The sequence below is a fragment of the Natrix helvetica genome, assembly GCF_964273705.1.
Source record: "Natrix helvetica genome assembly, chromosome: 2".
NCBI lineage: Eukaryota > Metazoa > Chordata > Lepidosauria > Squamata > Natricidae > Natrix > Natrix helvetica.
The window spans coordinates 56880260-56894991 of record NC_138552.1 but is presented as its reverse complement, the minus strand read 5'-3'; the positions used below and the strand labels follow the sequence as shown (position 1 = coordinate 56894991).

The 14732-nt window shown below is 35.5% G+C and overlaps 1 protein-coding gene across 2 annotated transcripts in view; it reads right to left on the bottom strand.

Annotated features, from left to right (window-relative positions):
- SRFBP1 (serum response factor binding protein 1) overlaps positions 1–14732 on the bottom strand; it is a 42115-nt gene that overhangs the window by 19039 nt on the left and 8344 nt on the right. For both annotated transcript variants that reach the window (XM_081942311.1, XM_081942310.1), the window contains exons 2-3: positions 6077–6165; positions 2924–2996 (exon numbers count right to left, since the gene is read on the bottom strand). In XM_081942311.1, coding sequence (XP_081798437.1) covers positions 2924–2996; positions 6077–6165 — 162 coding nt within the window. The remainder of the gene's footprint in view (positions 1–2923; positions 2997–6076; positions 6166–14732) is intronic.

The following is a 14732-nucleotide window of genomic DNA, read 5'->3' as shown; positions in this document are numbered from 1 at the left end:
AGGAGCCTGGGGAGGGTGAAAAATGGCTGCAAAAAAGGCTGAACTCAGCTGGCCAGCTGACAGGGCAATGCCTCGCATGCCCTGACAAATGGCTCCACGTGTCACGTTCTCCATCCCGGGTCTAAGATGATCAAGGACTTCCTCTTTAAAGAATTGTGTTTGCATATATCAGAGAGTTAGAATTCATCAAAATTTCATCATGTAGCAATGAACAGAATGCTGATGGATGTTCTAACAGTCCAGCTGGCTTTCCTAACAAGTGGAAACACTCACAAATGACTGTCAGCTGATCTGCAATTTATCACACTAAACTTGTTTTTTTCCCGACCAACTTGAGCCAAATACATTTAATATAATTTGCAATTCTGGCTCTGATAGTTTTACACTATCTTCCGATGAAAATGACAATTCAAAAATGTTTGAGGAACACATGCTTCTTAAGCCGATATCCACTTCTATAAGTTAGCTTACTAGGCACAGGGATGGAAAGAAAAACTAGAGTTGAACAGATGCTTAATTTGTATATGCTATCATAAAACACATTTCAGCTTATGAAGTCCAACTTTATCTAACTCTGGCTTTTTTAAAAGGAACTTGTCCATTTGAAAGAACTATTTCTGTTCAATAAAATAGCTTCTTGTGCATGATAAGGCTTCATTCCTTACTCTATTGCATATGTATATATGTATGTGCACACAACAAACACACACATACACATTAACACACTATATGTATACACACACACATATACATACAAAATAAAGTATACATAAAATAAAAGTAGGATTAAAATTTAGGGTACTCATTTACTTTCAGAACAACCCATCCCACAAAAATTTTATTGGAAAAATAGGAGGAAGAACAGGTTTCTGCCTTGAGTTATTTATAAAAGTAATAAAATCAGGCCATAAATAAATACTTGCCCAATGAGTAACAATAGTAGAAATATATCTTAAAATTCTCCAGATAACAAACCATTTTTCCAGCAGTCTTTGTGTAATGAGTATTCATTCAATGACCTTGAAATTACGACATTGCTGAAGTAATGACACACCTGATCCTCAAAGCTATGACTGTTGCAGTGTCTCTGCAACAGTGGTCATATAATCAAAACCTGGGCACTTGGCAGCATGCCCAAATTTACAACCACTGGATATGTTTTAACTCTTCCCACCTATCTTCTTCCCATTTTTGACCCTTTGTATGCCTGGCATTCTGCCACCTCTGCTGTCCTCAGCGCCTTGCATTCTGCCCTAGACCCCTGTGCTCTACTTCCCTGATGCCCTGCACCACCATTGCCATTTTCTACTCTGCCCCTGTCATCCTACAGTCTACCTTCCCCCCAGCCCTATTTTCTTGCCTCCACCAACTGACCTCTGCCATCTTCTTCCTCCTGTTGCTGACCAGGTCTGCCTAGCTTAGTCTCCCACAAGACAGCTGCTAGCTATATGAGGAATGCTGCATGCCATTTTGAGATGGCCACGTGTAGCTAGCAGATGCTTTGCAAAGAGCTGGCTGAATCTCAATAGTGGGAGGAAAAAGAGACCAAAGGTCAGTTGGTGCAAGTACAGTGGCATGGATGAAAGATGGGAGTGCAAGGTGACGTGCAGTGGAGCGCAGGACAGCAGGAGTGGTGGCTAAAAGAGCAGAGATTGGGTGAATTAGATGGGGCGGGGTGGGTGGGGAAACAGAGGCAAGCACGACAAGGCAAGAGAAGTGTGAGGACCTAACAATGGCACGACTGGCACATTCCTGGCTATTGACCACAACTGAGACAAGTGAAGCTGCTGTTGCTAAACAATGTGATGGTACACCTACTGACCATATTGTTTAGCAATAGAAATTCCAGTCCCAATTGGCTTCCTTAAGCAAGGACTATCTGCATTTACTTGTAATAGGTTGAATTTGGGAAAGGGCATCTAAAAGGGAAAGACTTGAAGGTCCACTCTATTGCTTTTGCTTCAATGGGATGGCATTATGTAAAATTATATAAAAAGGAGATTTCAAGCATGATAAGTATAAGAAGTCCTCAATATGTATTGTTTTGAAAGCTGTTCCACACCATTTAAATAATTATATAGGCTACAAACTTGAAGAGACTACTTTAATCTATTATTAATTAATCCAGTTAAAATTTCTCTGTTTGAAATATTTGCAAGGATTAGTATGAAAAGCTAAATTAACATTGCTGATCTAATTATGACACAAAATTAAGCATTCATTAATAAGGAGAAAGAACATTCCTGCAGTTTAATCGTAAGGGTAAACCTCAAAGATTATTCTTGTATTTTGATGTATGATACAAATACATCGTATAATTAACAGTTCACTGCTATAAAAATGTTTGCTGAGAGCTTGCCAGACTCTTAATGGCCCATCATGTCTGTGTAAGAGAAATAAAATACTTGCAGAAACTAATGAATGCCTTAGCTTAGGAGGAAAAAAATGCTATAGTTTCAATCCACTTTGTCAGTTGCTGCTTTGTGCGTTAGAGCAGTGACACCACCACACAAAAATGTAAGGAGTTGGCAAGAGACAGACTAAGAACTATGATGTCACCCACTGTAATGGCCATCCATGCTTTTAAGCAGCCGCCGCACTTAATGAACCCGTTTACCTCAAGAACGGAGTCTGAGGTAATCATAGTAATGTTGGAAAAATGTAATTTTGGAACACTTAAAATAAACGTGACTATCACCTTGACAATTATACCAATAAACAATACATACAAATTTACAGTATTGTCTCATAAAATTTACAGTCTAGTCCTTTCTCAGACATAAATAGATAAACCTGGCATACACAAGAGCTAAAACCACAAACTTACTTAAATGAAAAAGCTTTGAAAACCAAACGTTTCAAAACTATATGTAGAATTTAAATTGCATGCAATTTGAGCAGTTTACAATAGGCATGGCACTACCTTCATGGCATGAATTTCTTCTAGTAATCTCTGCGCACGTCTGCGGTTTTTCAACACTGCATCTTCAGTACCCCTAAAAAAGAAAGACATGTACTTCATACTGTATTAATGTGTGTACCTACATATGTGATCACAAACATTTATCCTCTATGCCCCCATTTTCTTAAATGATTTAGGGAAATGCTTTGCTCACAGCATTACATTTGAAGATCTGAGAAAGCTACCACCTTTGTCATGTGGGGTGCTCTGAAAAGCCATCTAATTGGTTTCCAAAACTCTATCATCTATTAATTAGCATATCATTATTTTACAGGCAATAAAATAAGTTATGTTTAAAATTGTAAGAATGCTTGATGTTATACACTGTGCACAACAATACAGATAGTTCTTGACTTACTATAACAATTGAGTCCAGAATTTGGGTCATTAAAAGTCACTGAGATTAATAAACCGGTCACTATGTGATATGACTCGATTTTACATTTTTACATGGTTGTAAATCAAGCCATTGCAGGCATTAAGCAAATCCAGCACATTCAATAAGCATTTTCTACTATTTTCAGAATGCTTCAACTGATCATAAATGTGAGCTGGTTGCCAGGAGCCTGAAATGTAATCGGGTGACTGAACAGAAGGGTAGTCTTAACTTCAAGGATGGTTCGTAAATACTTTTAAGTGTATTGTAACTTGAACTAGTCATTAAGCAACTCATAAGACAAGGATCATCTGTATATCATTCACTGATTATATGTGATCAAATTGTTGTCAACTGTTAGCAGCCACATAGATTTTCCTCCATAGTGATCTGTTCCTAACCTGGTCCTTCAGGTCTTTTTGTGGTGACTGACTAACTTCAAAAAGACCTAGCATTTTGAAGTAAAATACTTTATACTTGATCATTTGTGTTTTGAGTAAAAACTCTGGCTGATTGGTTGAACAATCTATTTGATTGTTTTCTTGGCCGTCTATGGCATTCTCAGGAGTCTTCTTCAAAGCTGGTCATAACGCAGCGATGGCGAACCTTTTTTGGCTCGCGTGCCATAAGTGGGGGGAGCGCAGGGGGGTCGTATGCTGGCGTGCCGCACCCATAATGCAATGTGCGACCCCCAGTGCACATGCGCGCACTACAGGTACTCCCCCCCATTTTTACGTGCTTTTTTCACCCTCCCCAGGCTCCTATAAAGCCTCTGGAGCCTGGGGAGGGCGAAAAATGGCTTTAAAAAAGGGTGAACTCAGCTGGCCAGCGTGCGCTGGTCAGCTGACAGGGCAGCGCCTCCCGTGCCCTGACAAATGGCTCCACGTGCCACCTGTGGCATGTGTGCCATAGGTTCGCCATCACTGTTATAACGTCTTGTGTTTCTTGTTTTATCCAAAGCTGTTTTGAAAACCTAGCATTTCTTTTTCCACGCAGGACTTTAATTTGTATTGGATAATCTGGTGCTTTTTTTACTAGCATGCAAATGACAATGTTTGTCAGGTCTGCCCAACTCAGAGGGGAAATGGCCAGATTGATATCTTAAAAAATAATTGCGAGCCACAAAGAATAACTGGCATGCCAGTCAGCTGTTTTGCAGCAGCAGAAATAGAGCTGGCAATATCTGTGAGGCCTGGAGTGCTCTACAGGGTAGAAGTGATACAAAAGCCAAGGTGGTGGTGATGTTGGGATGTAATGAATTAGTTACTTTTCAAAGAACACTGGTGGGCTGCACAGGGCTGGTTGATGTGTGGCATGTGTCTCATGGGCCATATATTCAGACCTAGCATGCATATGTATATGTGTGTATTATTCCATGATTATGTTTGGGTTCTTTTTAAAGTTATGTAATTGTTTACATGTACTTTCTTTGCTAAGTAGACACTTCTATGACTTTAAGGACCAATCAATAGTTTTATTTATTTATTTACAATTATTATCAAAAGTATCTACAAATTTAATTGCAACATTTTATATTCATGGTTCTAATTTAGAACTCACCTGCTTGAATAGAGTGTTATTTTTACTGGAAACTTATTAATCTTTTTAACCATGACATTAATTAACTGCTAGAGATGTGCGTCTGAAAAGACAACTATATTCATATGATGTGGTGTTCTGCTATAATATCTCTCTTTGAAGAATAAATTATTTCATGTATTAAATTTATTGTGATTCTTACTAGGCACATTCTTTTGAATTACATTCCTAGTGTTTGGAAACTATGAGTTCTACTAAAGTAATAGCCTACTATTCTTTAAAGATTTTCGCACTGTACAATGTTTAAAATCAAGAGGTAAGAAGTCTTTTTTAAAATAAATTTTAAAAAAATACATGATTTCATGTAATGTCATTTATGGTCATTATAAATTTTTTACATGTTATGCTTTCATATAGACCACCCACCCACTCTTTGTTAGAACAAAATCCATAAAACCAACCCCCCCCCAAAAGAGAAAAAACAAGTAATTCACAGAAACACTGTATTACATATACAAAAAGCCATGTAGTCCAATTTTAAAACACATCATTAATCTTTGACCACATAAAGTAATGCTGTATCCTTCCGTTATACCATGAGAGCCAAATCAGAGACTGAAAGTGAATACATTTCACTGATCCAAGATTAAAATCCTAAACTGCCTTTTCAAAAATATCTTTTCTTTGCTGTACTCCATATTTGGTAAATTGATAATTCTTCATACAATGAAATTTTTGGTATGTAGTTCAAAATTACACTCATGTTTTTTAAATAATTCTGCTCTTTGAAATGCCATATCAATTTATAGATATTAAACCAGTACAGAGCAAATGTGGGATATGTCCATATCATTAGTGCCTCTGTTCATTTCTTACTTCCAGCATATTGAGGCTGACTGATAGCCAATTCTTTTCAACAACAAAAAATCAAAGTACCACAATATTTGAGAACTGCTACATTTAATCTAAATTTCATTAAAGATAAACCCATCCACATTGGAAGGAGAAAAATATGACTACCAAACTACCATAAAATAGGGTTTCAGGTACTATAATTTAAAATTTAAAAGCATACAAAACACATGTTTACAAAACACACCAATGCAGCAGCTTACATGGTCAGAAATCAGACACAATTATATTTGGCACATTTATTCTATACAAAAACCACAGAAGTATAAAAGAAGAGTTAAACTTACTTTTTTCCCTTCAGTTTAGCAATATGCCTAGTTAGTTTCCGAATTGTTAAAACTCTGATTTTCTTCACTTCTTTTCTCATCTTGACAACCTGTGAATGAGAAGGGGAGGAAGGGAAGTATTATCATCAATATACTTTACACTAAAATACTAGTTTTCGACTCCCTAACTTACCAAAAGATTCAGATAATGTTCTCATTGAAGTAAAAAAGTTTCTCCAAAATTCTCAGACAATTAGGAATACAGGTAGGTTTAACATAACAATGATAACAGGAAGCGAAATTTTCATTACTAAGTGATGCAGTTGTAAAGCAATGTTACATGACTGCGTCACTTAAACAATGGCAATCCCAACAGAATTTGGCATGGAAAAATGGGTCATTTTTTTAAAAAAATTACACATTACATTTCATAATTTTATAATGGATGTAATTTTTTTCCAAAAGTACTAGTGTTTCAGTAGGTAGATCTTGTCCATTCAACAAAAGTTACTACATACATATATTGCCCAAATCAGTACTTAATACTTGATAATAGGTAAGAATGACAATATAATTCCAGATATGAAAAACCAAAATCATCCCACATTAATTGTTAATTATATTTTCTATAAAGATATTATTGGAATCAAAGGGTATCACAGAAATTTTCTAAACAAAGGATATATTTTCTGAAAATATTTTCCATGTATATACATTTGAATTTCCTCAGAACATAAAATTAATTTCTTATTTTGAGAGCATTCATCTTTTCCCAAATTTTAATGAGTGTGATGACTCCCATCTATCAATATCTGAAGAAATCTTTTTATTAATTGTTACTGAATTATATCCTTTGGTACAGACATACCTAATACATACCTAGATATGTAATAGATCCAGTACAAATACAAATTGATATTCCTTAAATCAGTGGTTCTCAACCTTCTCAATGCCCTTTAATGTTGTGGTGACCCCCAATCATAAAATTGGTGTCTCGGTTCCTAAGACCATCGAAAATATGTGTTTTCCGATGGTCTTAGGCGACCCCTGTGAAAGGGTCATTTGACCCCCAAACGGGTCCCGACCCACTGCCTTAAATGAATGGGTAACCCAATTTTTACCTATTGGTATCAATTTTGATTTGGACCAACTAAGAAAATATCCTGCTATTTTGCTAAACCATCTATCTTTTTCTGAAACACAGGTCTCAATAGAAGCTCTATTCCTACGTGACTAATTAGTAAATCCCTGAGTGACAAAAAGAATTAAATATATGGTTCCCATCTTCCCCCACCCACAAAAAAAAAGAGGGCAAGGAAATCACTTTATAAAATCATGATCTGGAAACTATGAGCAAGCCAGTAAAGGCACTGTGCCAAACATCTGTGAAATATCACTCCAAAAATAAGAATTCTTAGCCATGCTCATAGAAACTTCACAATTATACAATTGCAGCAATTGAAAAAAGGCACTAAATTGAGAGGACTCCTATATTTCAGGTACTAGCCTGGAAATGCTGTATTTTAGGGGCATGAGTTGCATTCCTCATGTTGTTCAGTTTTCAAAAGGTGAATTAAATATAGAGCAGTGGCACCACATGTAAAATTTGATTTTAAAGAGGAAATAAAAATTATAAAAACTCTTAAGAAGTTAACTATCTGGTAGAAAGGTAGCTTACATTTTTAAAACCATAAGCCATAAATAAGAAATCTGTCCAAGATGACTATTTCACATTAACCAATACTTTCTTCATATAAACAAGGAAGCACTCTTTTTTAAGAAATCCTCTTACAGAGTGCACATTTAAATAAATTACCCTTGCAATAGTAAATACTTGTCTTTAAATATTGTTCCTCATTATGTTTAAGGAAATAAGTTCAAACCACATAACTTCAATAAATAATCATGTATAAAAAGGAAAAATATTTTATTTAGAAGCTTACTTGGCTATTTTAAGTATGGATATGAAAATGGAGTTTATTTATAAAAAAGTATCTACAGTAAATTAAATTGGGGTTCTCATTACAAGTTTTTGGCCAGGCTTTAAAAGCTTTCCATAAAGTATTCCGGTCAACAAGGTTCGCCTCCTACGAGGTTTTCTATCATATTTTGGCCACTCATCCATGTTTCTCATCATACATTAAAACAACCTGGTGCTTCAACTTTTTTTAAAGCCAGACTTAGCCAAATGCCTCCTGACATTGAATTTTGGCATGCAATCAACAGTTAAACAAGTACAGCTTTTATACTCACAGAATGTCCATGGCATGAAAAGCTGTACCAACTGAATTTCTGCCTAGCATGTAACTTTTTAAAGACTCAAAGTCACCGTGAATAAAATGTCAAAAGCTTTCACAGAAGTTTTAGCTGATGTCAATGAAAAGCTCACAAACTATAATAAGTAAAAGTAACAACAACCTGGCATATACAAAAACCTACAATTTAAAGAATAACAGCAGATCATTATGCACTAAAACATATATATTTAACTTTCTATCCAATATTTACTCCTTTCTAGAACACTATGTGGAGGAAGAGTATATTTTTAGTAACTAATTCAACCAAAAGCAAATTCTAACTGTTGATCACTAACATAAAAAATGCAAACCTAGAGGAATCCAAAGGGCTATTTAGTCTCACACTCTCTTCCTGCTTTGATCAAGCAAGTCACTAAGGCAACAGAAACTTCTTGGTCATGTTCTACACTATCTAATATTCAGAGACATTCTCTCTAATTACAAAGAGAAGAAGAGAACAATCACCAGCATGTTGGGTAGATTCAATTACAGTGACAAAGGTTGCAAAACTATAAGATCTGAAGGACCAGGTTGGGGACAGACGACACACCTGTGTGGTTTGCAACAGTTTACACAGACTTGATGACACATAATCAATCAATTATAGGGCATAGCAGCAGGGGAATTGTCACTATGACATAGCCATAAATCACCTTTTACTCTGTCTATTTTTCGAATTCTGTTTTCTAATTCAGTCTGGTGATTTCCACACATTACATGTAACCACTAAGTTTGTGATGTTACACTGCCACTACAACTTAGATTTCAAATTCAAATTCCTCTTATAAAATTTTCTTACTCAGCCAAAAATACATTTTATAAAACTTAAAACACTCCGTTTCGTGAGAATCAGATAAACTTTCCAGTTTCCTCTTGTACACACACTAGAACAACAACTATTCAATGATTACACTCAGAGCAACCCTACTACATTTTTAAAAATAAAAAGTGCCTAGGACAATCAACTCAATCTAATAACCTGCAAGAAAAGTTAAGGCAAAATAAAAAGGACAGTGGAATGTTAGGATATATTAAAAATATTTTTTAAAATTCTAAAAAATATATTAAAATTATATTAAAACACTCTCTCTGAATCACATCCAAATTTTATACATTGCAAAGACCTTGTAAGGGGTGGCAAATATTGGAAAGAAATATTGCATTAGAATAAAATGTTATGCTTGGCTGCATTGGGGGCTTGTTTTTAAGTTGAACAGAGAAAAGACATCCAATTTAAGCTAACTCACAGCCAAAAATGCAAGATACTATTTGGAAAGTTTGACCAAATGGGGAAAAGATCTTAATAAAGGTATAAATAGAATAAGCCACCATGGAATAAAAATATTACAAGTGTTATCAAGTTATGCCATCTTTCCCAGATCAGAATTTTTGTCTTGAATACCCAGCTAAAATTCCCAAAATCTAAGAAAAGTTCACAGTAATATTAATCTAATAGGTATACAATAACACTGAATGTTAGTGGGTCATGCTATAAAACAAAATGCCAGCCTTAAGTGTGATCCTAAGCATCCAATATACATTTGGAAGTCAGTATGTCAATCTTATTGCAATCCTGAGAATAGGCAGAAAGTAATTCGTTCAAAATCCCTAGCTGCTGATATTTTGTGTGTGGCATCCAGGTGCTGGTTCAAATTGCCCAAATTACACTTCCAAGAACACTTATCAACATTATGCAACATCATCACAAACCTTTAACACATGGCAGCACCTACATAGTATTAACTACTTGCAGTCAAAAAGCCAGCACATTTTTAAAGAATTTACCCTGCATATATAGGTCATGTGAATTGCATAAAGTGAGATAAAGTAGCAAGAATTAATGGGATACAAATAACACAATTCTGTTGTTCACACATATTGCTTCAATTTTTTTTCTAATATCAAAATCTTGGTATACATGTCAAAACACTTCCAATACAATAAAAAGAAAAAGATGTGATAAGGTTGGGACTAGTACACCTAGGACTGTGATGGTGAACCTATGGCACGTGTGCCAGATGTGGCATGCAGAACCCTCTCTGTGGGCACATGTGCCACCTCCAGCTGGTCTTCTGGTTTCCAGTATATGCATGCACGCCGGCCAGGTGATCTTTGCATGTGCCGGAGTCCCGGAAACCTGAAGACCAGCTGGCATGTGCATGCCGGTCACCTGGTCTTTGGTTTTCCAGTGCTCCGGCGCATGAAGATAAACTGGCCGGCATGAATTTGCACACCAGAAACCAAAGGACCAGATGGCCAACGCATGCATGTGTTATCGGCCAGCGGGTCTTTAGAGTTTCTGGGGCTCCGGCGCATGCACACACGCATGATCCGGTTTGGGCACTTGGTGCTGAAAAGGTTCGCCATCACTGACCTAGGGTATTAATAATATTCCAAAGATGGCTTTCCTAACCCTTTGGAAAAAAACAGGTCTTCTGAGCCTGTTCAAAGAATGATACTATTGTGGCAGTTCAAAATTCCCCAGGAGAGCTATTCCAGATGGCAGGCACCCTGGCCTGAGAAGTCATCCACAGTGGTACACATTCCACTTTAAGTTTAAAATAGGCTTAATTATAATTTTCAAAACAATTCAAAAATTTGTTCAAAAAATAAGATCCTACTGTCCCCCAAATACAATCAAATATTTCCATGAGCAGCTTGTCAAACTCTTAAGTGAAAATGATTCAGGTCACCAAAGTATTAGGGTTAGGGACTTGTGGTGGTATAGGTCATATCTTTGAAATACAAAACTTGAGGTTACACAATTGAATTGAAAACTCTTATTCCAATACACACAATTAGAATCTTCCAAATATGTATATAAATAAAGATGCCTTTTGAGTTGATTTTGACACCTAATGGCTACTTTCTTCAGCCAGAGTATGGAAGATGTTTGCAATTTCCTTCCTTCCTCTCTCTCCCCTCTGCCTGCCTTCAATCCCAGTATGTATACCTTGTGTTTTTTTATTCAAGTACCAACCTGGGCTTGATCCTGTTTAAATTTCAAAATCAAATGGCTGTTTCCATACACTGAACTAAATGCCCAGGCACTGGAAGAATGTTAAGTGGGAAGATTACATGAATCCCAATAATATTGTTTACATTTAGGAAAAGATTTGGGGCTGAAATATAAAAGTTTATTTATTCCAATTAGAAAACCATGAATTAAGTGTATTTTGAATACTAAACTAATTAATAGTCCAGAGGCCAAAATTAAAGCAAATCAGAACAATCTTTTGGTGGCAAAGAGCCAAATGTAAAGGGAGAGGGAGGTTGTAGTAGAAGGAATAATTACACACAGGAGTTCAGGATTGGTTACACTGAATTAGAGGGATATCTGTGGTGAGAGAACTGAATAATAATTACAGAACGACTGTGCCAGATGCCTTTTAAATTCATACTTCAGACACCTGTAGATAAATCAGCATAGAATAAGCATCATTTTCATCACAGCTATGCTAAAAACATTTTAAATATAGTCTGCAGCAAGTTCCCATGACCTAGCTTGCATATTTTGATTCTGCACCGGCCAAGTAAGAAGCCACATGTTTTATTTTTGTCAACTTCTAGCTAGCCTACGTGGCCCAGCCACAAGCTGCTCAGAGTAGAAAATTGGAGAGGGATAATATTCTGTGACACACACACACACTCATTTAACAATTTTAACATATAGCAAATATGTCTACTGTGCTTGCATTTTAAACTTTACATTAATTTGCTTTTGTTGAAAGCAAATATGATCACAATTTGACTTTAATGTTCTGATGCTGATGATGTGGCAATCTGAACTTGAAGGAGAGCTGCTGGAAAGGTTCCTAGGACAAAATGCTGTTTGCCTGGATTCCATCTGAGATTCTGTACTTGGAAATTTCAAAATCTTTTAAAGAAAAGATTGCTTACAACATTTGACATTATTTCACAGAAAAAAAAAATCATGGTTCAGTTCATTACAGAAAATTCTTACCAATGAACTGACATTCATAATTATGAACTTATTACTTATATTACCAAAGAATCAAAAAAGGACTGAAACAACAGAATAGTTTCTTTCTAATATTTCACACTTTTAAGCTATGCATAAGAGCCACTATATTGTTAATGGTTAGGAGTGGAGACCCAATTTCTAATTCCCACTCCAGCAGAGAAACTCTCTGAATGACTCTGGGCCAACCACTCATTCTCTGCCCTAGATTGGGAAATTGAAAAACATCTATCAGCCTACATTACACTTATACACCTTTACAATATGATAACTTCATCCTGCAATAAACTGATTTGGAATGACAAGAACACATCAAAAAGGTATGTTTGTTTCTCTTAATCTTCAAAAAAATAGTCCGATTAGTTTCTGTGCCATACTCACTCAGTAATCAGAAAACTGCAAGCCACCATGTTCAAGATACTGTTTATGAAAAGATTTCTGGTTTTTTTTTAAAAAAAGAGTGTGCAATCTTATAGTGCCTGAAATCCTTCCCTTCACCCAATCTTTGATAATACGTTTTTCTGGTTTAACATTTTATTGAATTACAAGATAAAATAAGATACGAAATACAAAAGTAAATAAGAGAACGGTGGGGAGGAAGAGAAGTGAGAAAGGGTAGGAAAAAAAGAAAAAGAAACATTGACTTCTGTCTCTGTTGCAGTAAAATGAGACATTGACGTCATATCACAACTTTGTTTTTTTAATAATAATATAAACAAGCCATTTCTATAGAGATCTATCAGTCTAATCAGTAAAACCCAAAACCAAAAGTTTTTCTTTTCCACTGCATGCATACAGTTCAGAAGCAGTCTCCATAGGGAAACAAAAGTACTTATACTATTTTCTTTAATCACAATAGTCCATTTTGCCATTTCAGCCAACTCCCAATCTTTGATAATACTAAAGAAAGCATAATAATGATTAGGCAGAAGATCCACTGAATTCCAGGTCTCTTTGGCTTTCCATTGCTTCCCAAAGACTGAGTTACTTAGATGGCTGTGTGAGCTGACTCTGGAGTATATAACGGATCTGTACTGATTCCATTTAGCAAGTCTCCATTCACATTTTATTCAGATAAGATGGAGCATGGCAACCAATATTTAGGATTATTCCAAATATTCCAACATATTATGAGTATAGTTTACATTACTTTTATTAATAACACCACCTATTAATTCCATAGAATTACCCGGCAATCTATTGAAGTGTCAAAGTTTGCTAATCCCATGAAAAACAGGGAGAAAGAGAAAGAAGGCTGTTTATTTATAAATTTATAAATCCATTTGGCTTTCAAGTTCTATAATGTATTTAAGTTAATAATGAATGTAGACCTGTCTTTGGAAATGGTGAAAAAATGAGCCATTTTTTTAAAAAAAGGCAGGGGGGGGGAAACAACTTAAAAAAAACTTGGTTGTGAGAAAGAAAGAAAAAATGTAAGGAGAGAAACTCAAAAAACCTTGAATCTGCTTGGTATAAGATGGGGCAGACAGAAAATCAAGATTCTGCTGTTCTAACCCTCCATCCATCCATCTATCTATGAATTAGGTAAGTAACATTCCATTTTTTAAAAAAGTTTCTTCTGCCAGGTTTAAAGCCAGTAAGAGAGAAGGCACATCCGTAGCAATCAGCAAGAACTGAAAAGCAAATGCTGTGATAGCCATAAATTATGGATAATATCTACAATTGTGAGGTTTTTTGCTTTTAGTTTCTATTTACTTCAATTGTAAAAAGTATACACAAACCATGTAGACCAAAAATGAGCAACGTCCATATTTTATAAAATCACTAAAATTGTAGGGTCACAAAACAAGCAGTTAATTTCACTCCCCTATTGATTAGCAAAGTTTATTTATCTTGTACATATGCTGTAGGCATAAAAACAGGAGCAATAAGAAGGAATAAGACATCCTTACAAATAAATTTAACCACAGGGGTACACAGATGCCTAGACTCAAATCATTGAGCTGAATACCTTCATCCTGTTGGATAAAAGGAAGAATTATGAATATTGGCTAGAGAACCTGTGTACTCAGGATTGTGTTTTTTTAAACTTCAAGTCATATAAGAACTTTCAAACTGTCTCTTTGTAGTTACAAATTTCCTTAGGAGCTACAGCAGAACTCTAAAAATATACACCTCAAAATATTGGTCTTTGTTATAATTGCTTGCTCTATCCTTTTCTTCTGTAGATTTTGATTTACTCTTGGCAATAGGAAAATAGACTATGAAAATACAGTGACATCACATGGATGTAATTTAATTTGTTTTTTTTAAATATATTTACTTAACAAGTTATAGAAATAAGAGACTGCTTCTGAATAAAGATCCTGTGATTAGATGGGTAAGGAAGTGATGGTGTACCAAAGAGAGGAACAAGGAAATTAAATCTTATCAGGAC